This window comes from Cyrtonyx montezumae, unplaced genomic scaffold, assembly GCF_038088225.1.
Source record: "Cyrtonyx montezumae isolate F1298 unplaced genomic scaffold, pur_monq_1.0 scaffold_3, whole genome shotgun sequence".
Lineage (NCBI taxonomy): Eukaryota > Metazoa > Chordata > Aves > Galliformes > Odontophoridae > Cyrtonyx > Cyrtonyx montezumae.
Window position 1 is genome coordinate 72,266,877 of NW_027072034.1, and position 15,488 is coordinate 72,282,364.

A 15,488-nucleotide genomic window follows, 5' to 3' on the forward strand; every position below is an offset into this window, starting at 1 on the left:
TCATTCCCTTCTATGCCAAAATCTCAAATCCTCATAAACAGAATCAAGAAAATAAAACGTTTTTTCCGTCTTTGTTTTGCCATTTGTTCTTAATTTTCCATGGATGCTCTCTGCCTTTACCAAGACCTGTCCCTACACAGGGACTCCCTTTAGCAAGTGCTGAACTTCATGGAAACCTCTTTCCTGGACAGGGGAACCCAAGCAACACAGACAGCTTTTCTACATGCCACTCCTGAGTTATTTCCATAGGTTATCCTACTCCAAATGCTTTGTAAGTTGCTGCCTCCAGCCACGACCTGCAGCTGGCCAGGGATGCCTATAATGCTATAATGTGATGGAAAGTACAGTAATAATAGCAGGGTAGCAAAGCCCTAGGCTGCAGCAAGCGAGGATAAGCCCAAATACAGCAGCTGAGGACATAGAAACAAAGAAAAAAAGCTGCTTACTTTTAGAAAGCCTCAGGTAGACAGGGATTCACCTCCACTGCAAACCTTTTGATGAGGTCTGGGAAGGTGTGAATCCCGGCTCCAGCCCTTTTGGTACACAGATACACTGCTTGCACCTGAGCTCCCCTGGGTTGGCCCTGCCTTCCCACCAGGTGCTCCATCACTGCTTCAAGCTGTGACTCAGCGGATGTGCTACAGATGCCTTAGGAGCACACTCAAGTGTAGGTGCAGCTGCCTCCACACTACATACAGAGGTATTTCCTCCTGCTCACACTGGCACAACACTCTCCTGTCTTCCCTGCAGCCCACTGCTAGCATCTGAATTGCAAGCTTACAGTGCATCCAAATTTCCATCTGCTCCCCACAGACCCCATTCAGCATTTCTGCTATCACCCTCTCACGAAGTATCTGTTTCAGATTAATTGGCCTGAAGATCGGGTAGCATGCATTTGTCTGGATTATTTCCTGCCCAAGCTAACCTCTGTAGATATAATTTTTTTTTTAAAGGGAACATTTTGGCAGAGCATCAGAAAGGAAAACTCCCTGACAGTGCAATTATAGCTTCATGTGCAATAGCCATCCGGGAGACACAGGGAAAGCCCTGGCATCTGGGGTGGATGAAATGCAACTCTACTGCTATGTGAGGAGAGAAAGGTAAAAGAACCACTAGGGATGACTTTGCAATAGCCAGAGGTGAACAGGCATTGTGTGAACCAACCGCTCGCTTCCATCCCTGCCTTTGGCAGCATGCATGGGGCGGGCTGAGGAAGGGGAGTGGTGGGGATGTGTGCAGGCAGGGTGTGCCTCGCGGCCGTGGGCTGAGTGAGGAAAAGTCGCTGGCTTGTCCTGACCCTGTGTTCAGTGACACTGATGGAGGAACAGGGCGATTAATTCAAACTGATTGACCAAAACTTTGCACTTCACATTGCTGTCACATATGATTAAAGCTGATCAGGTTGCTCGCTGGAGATAAATCCTTGGACAATTGCAGCCCTGTTATCTGTCCCTGAGTTACCAGTGAGCATCCTGTCTACGTACAACGGAGACTATCTCTCGGATGGCTGTAACAAGTAGCTGGTGTGGAGGCATTTTAGCATACAGCTTCATTGGGACCCCGTTGCTGAAAACATCCTACCCCTCAGCTCCCCCTTCCCTGTATGCCAGTGGTCACGTAAGTCACACTGCCTCGCTTCCAGCCAGGGGCCATGCTTCACACACAGGAAAAATGTCCTCTCCTAGCTGCAAGTTATTTGCAATCACTCCAAATAGCTCCACGAGCCTATCATGCAACTGATAGGGCTCTTCAAAATGGCTTTGAGAATAACGCCGGTGTGAGTGTTCAATTATATTTATTCACATTACTCCGAGAGATAGCTTGCTTTCGTGAGCATCTTTGTGGGCAGAACATTTTTTCAACAGAGTGTTTGGAAATAAAATGGGTCACAATCACTGAGGAAGACAGTCTGCATGTTTTATTCACAAGCACATTTTGTGAACGTTTATTGCTACATACACCCAGCTCTAGTGAAGATGGACATCCCTAGTTCTCCTTCTCATTTGCTCTCTTTTTGTTCTTATTTTTATATCCACATATTAACTGCAACCTATTGACATTTGCAGTTATCAACTGGAAAGAGAAAAAAAAAAAAAGCGTGCAGGAAACTCAATGCAAAAGGAAAAGTTTATTTCCTCTTAAACCTTTTTCTTAAATTCAATTATGTTGCTCTCATCCACAACAAGCTAATGGCCACTTACAGAGCCCATATCAGATGCAGCCACCTAGTTCTGCTGAGCAAAAATTTCCCTGGAAAATCACCACTTCATTTACTGACGCAATGCTTTGCTCAGCTTTGACAGGCTTCCACCAGCTATTGCTCAGGCCTGCCGTGATGAGGCCCTGGACCAGCTGTCATGCCAGCAATGTCATAGCCCATGGTGGGCTGCAAGGGACACCATTTTTTTGGTACTACAGCCCTGGGAGATCTCCCAGCCTTTTGGTTTCCCTGTCTGCATGGTGGGAGCAAGTGTTTTAGGGACAACTTCTTTTCAAGAACACTTTATTCAGCATTTTCAGAAGCAGCTCACTCTTACAGGGTTTCAGGACACTGGTCAGGGTCTCACCATGACCAAACATCACTGTTCAGCTGTGCAGCCCAGCCGCCTTGCTTCTCAGGCAGCCTTGGATTCCAGGAGGACCCCACACAACCTCAGAGGACTAAGGAGGACCCCCGTGTTCCAGAGCACAGTCTTCCGCTCTTGAAACACCATGAGCTCATCCCTGCATTGGGCTCAGCAGGAGAAAAGAGGCCAAGAAAATATGAAACAATGCAGGGAGGAGCACAGCTTGTCAGTTAGGAGACAGGCCAGAGCTGGCCTCCTTTTCCCCAGAAGCCAACGCCAAGATGAGGGATGGAGGAGTGAGGACAAAGTGCCCTGGAGGAAGAGGACAAAGAGGAGGAGTTGGTAGACTTACATATCTCTTCTCTAAAGACTTCTCATTCCCTCTGCCCTTAAAAGATCAGCATGGAAAAGGAAAATGATTAAAAAAACAAAAACAAAAACAGCACAGCTCTAAGATAAGTAATGGTTTCCCTGAAGGCAGAATAAAAAGCCTTGGTTAAGGGAAAAACAAAAAGAAGAGAAAGAGAGAGAAGGTGGAGGAAGAAAAAAATAATGAAATAGCCCCCTGATTTTTACTTTATGTTGCTATCTTGGGAAATGTTCATATCTATGGGGACTTCTTTCACCGCTGCTGCTCTTGAAGTAAGCCGATGTTTGATATAGTGCACACGCGTGCAAGGACAGCTGTGTGGGAGGTGCTGGCTTTCCGCACCAGTGATGAGAAACACACAAACAGCTACAGGGATAGTGAAACCAACCAACATCCCCAGATGTCTGATCTTGCATCAGGTACAGTCACCACAGAGGCTGTAGGGGTGGCAAAGCAGTGTGACCATCTGAGGTGTGGGCAGCAATTGCCCATTTGCTCTGCCTGCCCATCAAGGCCATGCCTTATTCCCTTCTCATGGGGTGCAGGGGGAGGAGGCTGATCAGCTGCATTTCTGCCATTAAAATCACAATTGTCATAGAATGGTTTGGGTTGGAAGGGACCTCAAAGCCCACTCAGTTACTACTCACCTGCCATGGGCAGGGCTGCCCCCCACCAGCTCAGGCTGCCCAGGGCCTCATCTAACCTGGCTCTGAACACCTCCAGGGATGGGGCACCACAGCTTCTCCAGCACCTCATCATCCTCTGGCTAAAATGCCTTCCTGCCTCCCCCTCCAGATGAAGGTCTGTGAGAAACAAATTTCATGAGGAAAACCCAGAAGCTGTGGTCTCTATTCAGTCACCAACAAATGTTAAGTTAGCAAAGCCAGCCCCACAACTCATTGTTAAAGTTCCAAGTTGTTATTTCCATTTTACAGGCAGGGAAGCCAGGGCAGAGTGAACAAGGGTGTTTGCAAGTGAGCCCATGTGTTCTCCATTACCAACCATCACACTTCCTGGCTGCGGCATGACCCGACTGAAGCACTAAATAGCATCCAACTTTTGTTCTCCTCATATGTCCAGACCGACCAGTAGCAGGAAGCACAGTTGCAAACTCACGCAAACCTGGGAGGTCTGGGGAAGGGCTTGGGCCCCCAGGAGCACGTGCTCAGACATCCAGAAAAGGAGAGCCAGACGCCTTGTCTTTCTCAATGAAGGGATACACCTCCTATCTGGGGTACAACAGGGAATCAGCAGTGTTATCTATGGCAAAGAGAAGGGTCATGCTCAAAACAGAACCACCACCTCTTTGTAGAGCACCCATGAGTCTGGAAGGGATCCAGAGCTGGGTTGAAATTCCAGCCTCACTCACAGTACAGCTAGAGACCCACTGAGTCCCACTGAGCCAAGACTTCTTTCCAAACTTTGTCTCCTCAGGAACACAGTGATGCTGCATCATCTTTCTGCTTTGTCTGGGGGTTCCTTGGGGTTTGGACTAGGTTACTTCCAAGAGGCTCCTTCCCACCTTAATAAAGCTGTGGTCCTGTGAAGGAAGAGTTCAGAGACAAAGCATCACTCAAGCAAGAAAGCTGCTCCTCCCAACTTAATTGCTTTTATCCTCAGCGAATCTTTGAGGGAATTGTTCTGGGTTTCAGCTTCGAAAACAACATCCCTGCAGAGACACAGCTGCAGCTGTGTTAACACAACTGGTCACCCAGAAATTTCTGAGGGAAAAAATGGACCATTTCAACTATCTTTACGAAGAGGATGCTGCCTCGCTCTTTGCTTTGAATCTCAAAGCTGCAGCAGCAGCGGTACAAGGGAAGGCTATCAGCATATGAGTTTAGATTACCCCTGGATGCAGAGGCCAGCTGATTTCAGCAGGAGACTAAAGAGCTGTGGCCTCCCCCACAGGCACCAACAAGTCCCTCTGCTCCACAACACGTCACAGACCCCACAGTCACAACCAGCCCAGAACTCAGCACATACATAATGTTAGAAATGACCTTTGCAACCTGAATCACCTGCTGATGATGTGAGGGGATGAACAAAAGAGATTTTCTCTCCTTGGGCAGCCTGGACATTTCTCTGTGGCACAGAGCCAGCGAAGAGAAGAGCTGCATATCAGGCCAAGTTAAAGGCCTCCTTTACAGGATTTGTGCCTTTCCCTACAAAGGCAAAACCCCAGGTGACAGCAGGCTTGTGTAAAGAAACACACCATGCAGTCAGCTTCCCTGGGCCAGGAGGTTTCCAGCACTCTTTTCACAAGAGCTGACATCTACAGCACAAAGGTCACTCCTCAAACACATGGCCCTGTGCCATTCACCCATGTCTAGCCCAGGCCGCTCATCTTCCTGGCCATCAGAACAAGAAGTGCACTCCAACTCTGGCTTACCTCTCTCCTCCACATCCTCTGGGCCAACCACTTGCCTTCCCACGCAGAGCAGCTGGTTCCATCTGTGCTCGTGTTTCCTACCAACCTTCTGGTGGCTACACCAATGTTCCACTAACATTACACTGGGTTTATGCGCAGAGGTCTCCAGGTCAGCAAGACACCAGGGAGCTGGAGCCATTACTCTACTGCACCCAAGACACATTTGGCTTCAGTCTTTGGTCTGGCTGGGAGAGCCACGCATGAAGCAAATGTAGCAGCAGAGCAGGAGGAACTGGAGGGGCTCCCACCACACCTAGCTGAGCAGAGGAGAGAGCTTGCTGTAAAATAAAGCAACTCACACAAACTTCATCCTTTAGATGTAACTCTGTCATGACATACCACAAGGGATGAGAGGGAAGAATGTGGTGGGAACACCCAGTGGGGTGGGCAGTACAGAGATGCTGGTTATCGCTTCCTGCCTTGTTTCTGAACTTAGCAGAAAAAATTAAATAAAAAAGGCAAAAAAAAAAAAGTGAATAGAACGTGTTTGGTTTAGGGCTCTAAACCGAGGGACACACAGGGCCTGTCCTCGCTTACCCCAGCAAGGTCAGACAGACACACATAAACACAGGGATCCCGAACCACGTCAGTGTTCCAGAAACAGGAGCCCTTCGGATAGTACCAGCACCCATTTACCCTGCCTTAGCAGGGCGCCCAGCAATACAGGAGTGCAGCTGGGGATCAGTGCAGATAGAAGCGTGGAACGTAAGTACTTGGTGCCACTCTTGTTGCCACCCACTTGCTCCGGGATAGCTTGTGAGGTACAAAGACAGAAAGCATTATTGCGCCAGGCTAATAGTATAGAACAAACACACCCTCACTGCCACGCCAGCACCTCTCCATGGGTTCCATCCTGAGCAGACTTACACTGAATGGCAGGAAGACCCTACTGAAAAGTGGAACACAAATGGGAAAGCAGCTGAAGGCTGGCATGAGCTAATGCCCTTTCTTTAGATCAGGGGTCGCCCCCAGGTACAACTCAGCTTAGCTCAGGCACTCCACCACTTGCAAAAGCCACAGTGAGGCCATGTCCTTCCTGGCCCTCAGCAAACCAGGCAGCAGCAAGGTTCCCAGTGCTTGGAATAGGATAGGAAGGGTGGCAGAAATTCCAACCACCTCCCTTTTCCCACTGCTGAATTGGCTTAGAATGCCTGGCTGATTGTCCCCACCTCCGCTGACAGGGTTCCCCTGCCAGGAGCAGTGCCCTCCCAAAAGCCACAAGTCTTTGCCAGTTCCACAACATCCTTTCCAGCCACCCAAGTGCCCACATCGCATCACATTGCTGTATCCTGTTTGCCTGCTGCCACATGAGCATCACACCCCAAGCAGACAGCAGCATGTGTAGGCCAAAGACATGCAGCAGGCCCAGGCAGGTTGGATGCAGCTGGTTGGACTGGAAGAGAAGTCTGTTTGTGAGAGAGGTCGTTGGGTTTTTGGTTATTGCAACAGTGATGACAAAGATGCTGCACCTCCCTGAGAAGGAGCCCTTGCTTCTACAGCTCAGAGTGTCCACTTGGGCCCTCACTACGAGAAAGATGCTGAGGCCCTGGAACATGTCCAGAGAAGGGCCAATGAAGCTGTGAGGGGCCTGAAATACAGTTCTTATGAGGAGCAGATGAGGGAACTGGGATTGTTCAGTCAGAAGAAGAGGAGGCTCGGGGGGAGACCTTATCACGCTCTACAGCTGCCTGAGAGGAGGCTGTGGCAAGGTGGGGATTGGTTTCTTCTCCCAGGTAACAGCTATAGGATGAGAGGGAATAGCCTCGAGTTATACCAGAGGAGGCTCAGGCTGGGTGCCAGGAAACATTTATTCTCTGAAAGAGTGTTGAGGCACTGGAATGGCCTGCCCAGGAAGGTGGTGGAGTCACCATCCCTGAGGGTGTTCAATAACTGTGTAGAGCCAGCACTGAGGGAAATGGGTAGCGGGCATGGGCTGTTAGTTGGACTGGGTGACCTTAGTGGCCTTTTCCAACCTTAATGATTCTACAGTTCTGGAGAAAGGAAAGTAAATGTGTGCTTGTGCAAGGAAGACAGCACATCTATTTATACTCAACATTGTATAGACTATGGGAAGGGTGGCTGTAAACACACAGTCTTTAGTATTAATTTATTACAGAGCACTCAGTGCCTCTGTGATTAAAAACATACACATAAGTGTGATTTATATGTGGGTTATCTGGGCACAGCTGGATGGCATGAAATGTTTATTGCAGACATGCATTGACCAGGAAAGTAGGATGCTCACCCAAGGAAAGGAGCTGCAAGGAAGTGATTCAATTACAGCATAAGTGTATACAACACAGCCACACAGTATAACATGTAAAAAGCATTTGTTTGTACAGATTTCATGCTTGAATCTGCAAGCTCCCATGAGAAACAAGGAGGAAACGATGAAAAGAGCACACATCTGTACACGTGAGATGGGGAAAGACCATGGATGATCACACTCCCAGAAAAGAATCGTGGCAGGGGTGCTATATTGTGACTGCACGCATCAAAATTCCCTCTGAGCAAACCCCAGGAGCTTTATAATCTGGATTAGATTGGTGTTGCACCCAGCTGTCCCTCTGTGCAGCTGAGCTCTGTAAATTTCACAATCCTGACAGCTTGGGTTTGACGCCTGATGTGCAGGATCCCTGGCACAATGCCTTCAGCTTTCTGAAGATGAAGCTTTTCAAGCAGCCACATTCAACCAGCATCAGCTCAAACAGAGCCAGCGTGCAGTGGTGTCTCAAAAAGACAGCCAAGCCTGGTGCTGCTTATAGCCTGACATTCTTGCTAGCTGAGACAAGGTTTTCTTTCCTTCCTCCGAGCCCCACTGTGGTTTGCACACAGGTGTTGTTTCACTGAAGTCTGCATGTTTCAGGGAGCTTTTCAGGAAGAAAAAAGAACACCAACCATGACAGGTTAGCAACCAGAATTGCTGCTTTTGCTGTGTGGCTGCAATGCATGAGCATACACATGTGTATTTTGTAGACAAGAACATTGCTCCCTGCAGGCATGTGCCTGTGTGCAATACGGGCACAGGGCAGGGAGAAGATGCAGGGCAGCAGGGGAATGATGGGGGGCAGCCCATTGCTGCCTGCATACAGTGCCTGGCTTTGTGCTCACCTTTCATCCCACAAAGCAGTAAGATCACAGGAAGATGAAAAAGGCTCTCACTGCCTGTGTCAAGAGAAAAAGAAGAAGAAATAAAGAATTAAAAAAAAAAGGAGAGGGAAGAGCCCAAGAGCAGACACAGCCATAATGCACAAAACCGTTGTTTCCAGGTGCCCTCTTCTGGCCTTTTGAGGTTCCTCCTTGCATCCTGCCCAGGCATGGGAGTTCTATGCAGCAGAAGAGAATAAGAAAAATTAAGCTCGGAGTCTTTTGAAAACCAAGTGCTGAATTTATTTAAACAGATGCAACTGGCAGGTTAATCTTCCTTAAAAAAAAAAAAGGTAGGAGCTACAGGGGGAGCATGGAGAAGGACAGCAGAAACAAGGCCAGCAGAGAGACACACCTTCATAACGGAGTCTCCAAATGGACATTATCCAAGATCACTTTCCCTCACACATAAGCAGGTGTTTCAGAGACAGAAAGATGAAGGATTTCAACCTAGGCCAACTATTAAAAACTCAACTAAAATCCTCACATCCTTAAAATCAAAACTACACCAATGTTTCCCATTAGGGAAGCTGCTTTTGGCTGTTCCCCTGCCTGGGCTGTGGAACATGTTCCAGCTCTCATAGCAGAGCACTGGATTTTCCAGCACTCCCTCTCTATACAAGGAACAAGGCGAAAGTGGTTGAGAAGAAAGAAAGGTGAACTGCACAGCCCTGCTCCCAACTCTGTCCTTCTGCTGTTGCTTGGCCTGGAATACCTCCAAGCACTGCTCCTCTCACAAAGTCTTTGCCTTCCTGAAGATGAGTCATCTCCCTGTGCCCTGCTGGAAAGTTTGGGGCCTCCAGCAGAGAGGTTTGCCTCCTGTTGTGTAAGTGGCAGAACATGTCTGATCCCTTCCAAACCAAGCCATTCTATGATTCTATAATTCAGTGATTCATTAATGTCTCTGAAGACCAGGAAGATCTTCAGAAGCACGTTTCAGGGAGGGAATCAATCCTGGCCTATTCGGGTTTCTATCTACTAGCTTACCCTGAAGGTCTTTAAGCACAGGTTACCCATGTTGCCGCATGGCAGAGATCCATGGGCTGGCTTCATGTGGCTTTACAGACAAGTGTCTGCTTCCAAGGCTGCTACATGAAGAGCAATCAGATGTTCTCATGTGCTGCACAGTGCTTTGAGCTGGGATTAGATACAGTGCAGCCAGGTCCAATGTGACAGATTGGGCAACTCTGCCAGGCTCATGCCTGTCTGCCTGCCTGTGTCTGTCCTCAGCTTCTGTCCACAGCAGACCTGTGCTTTCTGCAGTGCTGGGCTGAGCTGCAGCCATCCCACAGAAACGTATCATATGTATCATTTATCCCTTCCCATGCAGCTACTGCAGTTTTTTTTGTTTGTTTGTTTAAATGTTGTTTAAACACAACATCTTTTTATATCTTAGAGAAGCAGAGCTTTTGTTTCTCATCTGATCAGTGTAGGCCTGTAACTCATTCTTCTGAACTATTTCTTACTAGGACTTTGAAAGTGTCTGCCCTTAAAAGCTTTAGGAGAGGGAACGGACTAACAGTTCTTACTACTACTGAGTGCACACCTAAGTTGAGTCAGTTGAGACAGCTGCTTCGATGCCTGAGAAAAGCAGTGCAGTTTTTCATCTCTAGATAAGACATCAAGGCTGCACTTGTCTCAGGTGCTCTGTCACTGTTGTTCTTCTCTAGCACAGACGCTTTGAGAGGAAGGGGACTCGCAGGCACTTCTTCCATTTTGAAATGCCTCTCCTCTTGACATCCCCTCTAAACCTGGCATCACCTGTGGCATTTCAACAGTTTGGTGGCTTTTTCTCGCAACTCCTTCAAAATGCACGATTTTCACTGCTGGGCCTGAAGGCTCCCTACAAGTCACTTTCTGTGCAGACATTTCCTTCCTTCCAGTGCTTTTTTAAAAAGACTTTGTTGCTCAGTTCCTCTTTGCAGTGGCTGGCTTTTGGTTGAGGTTTTCTTTTTCTTTTTCTTTTTTTTTTTTTTTTAATGGCTAAAACAAAAACAGTTGATAAACCATAAGCCTAGCAAAAGGGTGTCAAAGGTTTTCTGGTTAAAATTTGGGTCTGAGATATGGGCATTTCCCCTGCAATTGGAACCACATCCTCATTCGCTGATTTGTTTGCACTGGCTACGTGAAGCCACATAAAACTGTCGATTTAGCACCAACAGTGCCTGCAGCACACCAGTGTTGCTGTCACCCCAGCCTTGCGTGCTGGTCAGCTGCAGAGCCCACAGCTGTAATGCCATTCTCGGAGACACAGCTCCCTCAGGTGGTTCGCTGAGCAGCTGTAACAACTCCAGGAGACTGGAAACGGAATAAAGCCCAGCTACAGTAATGCCATATGTAGAAACTCGTTAGTAAAGCTTCCCACCTCTATTTCATTCCATTTCTTGATGGGAAACCACATCTGGCAGACGAAGAGGGATGTGTCTGAGCTGGGTGGCCAACCACAGGAGTCCCAGCATGTCCCAGCAGGTGTAACAGAGCAAGCAGCAGACCCAGGTGTCCCAGCTTGAGGATCTTGCTGCCCATCCCACCCTGCCAGGGCCTAGCCAAGGAGCAGGAAGCTCAGGGATGCACATCAGACTGCCCACAGCCTATTTGGTTTCTGAGTTGTTACTTATACCCCATGCCCGCTCAACTACCCTGAGCCACCAAGAAGTGCTCACAGTGAAAGTGAGTGTTTGTGTGGGAAGGCAGCAGTGTGAAATGCCCTCCTTCCGTTAGGATGCAGGCAGAGAAAGTGTGTGGGAAACGCGGTCAGTGAGTGCTGCTGTGTGGAGGGCTTCTCTGTTGTGGGGTTCTGTTACCTCCTGCAGAGAGGCACTAGAGGCAGACACCATCACAACATCACCCAGAACAAAGGCACATGAGGCAATGGGGTGGCATTGAAGCTGGTGCTGCTTACAACAGCAGGCAGAAACCAAACATCAACTTGAGACATTTTTCTCTCCTTATTTCATACACTTCTTCCTCCCACACAAACCATGTTCTGCAGCCACCTGAGGACCCTGCAAGCCCCCTCCTCTCAGCAGGGGACTATCCTTAGGCCAAATGCAAAGTATGGTTGCGTGAAGTGCAAAAATGAACCACAGAGCATAGGTGATCTGTAGGAAAGGAGAGCTAGAGCAGAAAGTAACACTTCAGTAGCACCACTTGGAGAAGCACCACCAGGGGAGTGGGTAACAGAAGGTGCCTGGTCCTGGGATTAAAGAAGGAGGGGGAAGCAGGAGGCCCACAAGGGAAGCAATACCTGTCCACAGCCCTAGGGGTAGCCCACAGTGCAGATGATGCCTCTGTATGGAAAGAGAAGCCCATTCCTAGCCCATTCCTCTTCTCCTGCCCTGTCGTCCAGCCTGCTGCATGCACGGACCCAAGCTCACTCCTTGGACCAACTCACCTGGCCTCTGCCCCAAATCTCTGCTGGAAAAGTCCAGTGCAGCAGGTCTGTATTGAACCTGACACCAGGTAGCTCTTCACAACATACTTCTCTCCTTCCACTGGCCCCATTTTCTTCCCACAGCATGACATAGCAACACCCAGCAGGGCTATTTCACTATTTCCAGTTACTAGAAACTCATTGTACCCACAAGTCAGACCTTTGTACATTATCACTCACAATGTGTGACTGAGCCCTTCAGTCTCTCTAGGCCCAGACTGACCGTTGGTCTATTTGGGGATCAGAAAATGACATCTCTGACATCCCACCCACATGGCCAGTACTCACAAGGAGTGTTTGCAGAGCTCTTCCTGCCAAACTGAGCTTTGCTCTGACCTATCACCCACGGCACACCCCACAGAGGACTTCAGCTTGAAAGACAGATTCAGCATTTCTGCTGCAATGTTTCAGCACAGCTGAAGCATAGAAGCCCTGTTTATCAGAATAGAGAAGGCTGATGGGCAAGACAGTCTCAGCTGGGATTGATCTCTACATCAGAGCCTGAGGGTTTGATGCAGAATATGGATGCCTCTTCCCCCATGGTATTATTTTTAAAAACATACCAAGGAAAAACATTTACCAGCCACAGTCTCCTACTTGACGTTTTACAGGCTCAAAATTTCATTTTAGGATTGAAATTACCTGACAGGCTCCAGTTCTGCCTGTGCCCTGGCAATTGCCAAGGTCTTGTATACTCTACCACAAAGCCCAGGTTTAGACAGCAAGTGCTTCTGATGTCAAGCAGCCTGAAATATGGATTGGACATACAAGGGCCAACCACTACTTATCTGAGTGCCTTCTCAGACTGCACAACTGGTGAGCACTGCAGGGGCACAGCACAGTAACCACCCTGCTCTGAGCATGGGGTTGCACTTTCCTCCCATACTTTTGGTACTGGTTCTTGTTGTCCATCACCAACTAAAGCTGGCTCCAGACAGCACGATCTGCATCTCTCATGCCATGGAGAACAGACCAGTGTCCTTGCAGAATGCAGCTCAGTACATCAGCCCTCTTGTCTCACACTTCATAGCAAGAACAGGGAAAAACTCTTTATCTAGTGTGATTCACTGATAGACATGACTATGAAAGAACCAAGGAAGGCTGCAGCAAGCATCATCAGCTAAGCACTTCCTGTTATTTCTTAGGTCTTGATGTCAGCTATTTTACAGAACCAATACATCCCCTGCAGCACCAAAACCTAAGATGTGAATGCTCTGTGACATGTGTTCAGAAAAACTGCTGACTTTTCTTAAAGACATCAAGCAGAATTTGGGAATGTACAAATATCCTGTTACAGTACACTGAAACAAATATGAGGCATCATAAAAAAAAAGTAGTGACTAACAAAGAAAAGGTGATGGAAGCAAACATAAGTATGGCCCTGATGAGAATCCCGTACATATGTTACTGCGTACTCATGTTCCTAGGTCTGCCTGAGGAAGTGGTGTATTCTCATGCAGCTTCACCCAACAAGGCAACATTCAGATCTTTTTACTCATCTTGGAGCCCCTCAGCATCTAACATGGAGAAGTTACTGGAAAGCAGTGAAACAACAGTGATTACCCAGAGGAGACCAAGGCTGAAGGCACCCACACTTACAGCAACAAAATGAAGGGCAGCACTGAGCACTTATACGCACTGTGGTGGGTATCAGCTGGCATCACTGTCCCCAGGTCAGGAGCCATGCATCCACCATATCTCTAGGCTACCTGTTCCAGCACCTCACCAGCCTTATTATAAAATACTTCTTCCTCATGTCCAGTCTGCATCTGCCCACTTTTAGTTTGAAACCATTTCCCCTTGTCCTATCACCCTGCTAAAAAGCCCGCCCTTCCTTCTTACAGCCCCCTTTAGATACTGAAAGGCAACTCTCAGGTCTCTCTAGAGCCTTCTCTTCTCAGTGCTTGTATAGGCAAAGGGATCAGTGCAAACAAAGTGATGTTACAGAACGAAGGAAAATGAAGGGGACAGACAGGGAGTGCTGCCCACCCAGAGTCTGAGTGCAGTGCCATGGCACTCCTGACTGAGGAAGCAAATGAGGATTCGAAACCAAACCCTGCAGCACCCACATCTTCTGCAGCCAGGATCACAGCACAGAGGCATATCAACACAGAGAATTTCTCTGCCTAGTAATCCAGAAACCAGAAAGAGGAATCAGACAGGGGACTTGAGCTGGCAGGGCACTTCAAGGAGAGGTCAACTGCAGAGCAGGAACACAGCTACAGCACAGCCACCATGCTGCAAAGGCAGCTGGCAATGCTTTGCAGGGCTGCCTACCAGGGAGCTGCCAGTACAACTTGGCTGTGCCCCAGGTTGTGCACCACCAGGCCCATGGGCTGAAAAAAAGACACAAGACACAGTTACAGACACCTACCATGTAACCAGAGGGGCTAGGTCCCTTGGCCTAGGCAACATGACAGAAGCTGAACAAGCCCCATGAGGAATGAGCTCCTTGAAAGCACTGCTACAGCTCTGTTATGCCCATGGCATCAAGAACACTGTGGCAATGATGTCTGTCACAAGAGGAGCCATCACATAACAGCCAATACCTCCCAAGGATCTATGACACCTCCCACATCCAAGTTCCTGTGGCTCATGGACCAGAGTGTTTTTCCTATCTTCTCTGTACTGAAGTAAGATCTCAATGGGATCCCGGCACAAGTATGAACTGAAACCCTTGCGACCCACTCTTTTCTTTATTCATTCATTGCAGGGACATAGCTTATATTACAAACTAAACCATGAAATGTTTACCACATGCAATCTTGAACAGTAAAATCCCTAAAATAAGCTGCATTAAAGCTAAGGCAAGAGCAAGTGATCCTCCCATCACTGTCTCCCCCTCAAGAGCTTAATCAAAATGACTGTGCTCTGGAGGAGGCAGAGACTACTCCCTCTCCCTGACAAGTTACTTCTCTACCCTTATACCAGAAGATAAATACAGGCACATTTCTGAGGAGAAACAAAGCCCATTTAACTCCCATGGCACATACAGGAGAATCAGCTCAGAGGTGTACTGCACATTCTTCTGCCTATTGCATCAAAATGTTGTCTGAACATATTGTGCTGTGTGATTCTGGGAGCTCTTCTTTTCTTCACCTCCGCTGACTTTTACACAAGATGGACCAGTTTATCCAATCAGATATTGCTCCAAGATGGCACATCCTCTCTCAGCTCATCAGCTGCCTGATGGAGGCAGTTGTGAACACTCCCAAGGGCTGGAGGAGCAACGAGTATTTGTCCAGAACACAGAGAGTGATGCAGGATTAGTTATTGCAGTCCATGCATGCACCTCTGCCTTTGGGAGAGTGAAGCCTCTCAGCAGTTCTCTGTAATCACCTGCTACTCAGCAACAGTCATGAGGTGCTTACCAGCAAAATCAGGGGGCTTGATCACTCATCAGCAGACAGGTGGCCTGGTGATGGAAGTCAATTCAGACAACACCGTTGTTAAGAAGGCTGCTTGGCAGTTTGAAATATTACTTCTAGGAGCCAATGTATACTAGATCTGCTCTGTGATTAAAAAATATATATATATAAT

At 48.1% G+C, this 15,488-nt stretch overlaps 1 protein-coding gene across 1 annotated transcript in view; it reads right to left on the reverse strand.

The window, feature by feature from the left end:
• The window catches only part of LOC136052854 (prostaglandin F2 receptor negative regulator-like), a 96,195-nt gene extending 86,663 nt beyond the window's left edge, over positions 1 to 9,532 (reverse strand). Inside the window, 1 exon segment of the mRNA XM_065743281.1 lies at positions 9,503 to 9,532. Within this exon segment, the coding sequence (XP_065599353.1) occupies positions 9,503 to 9,532 (30 nt within the window).
• Positions 9,533 to 15,488: the final 5,956 nt, after the last annotated feature.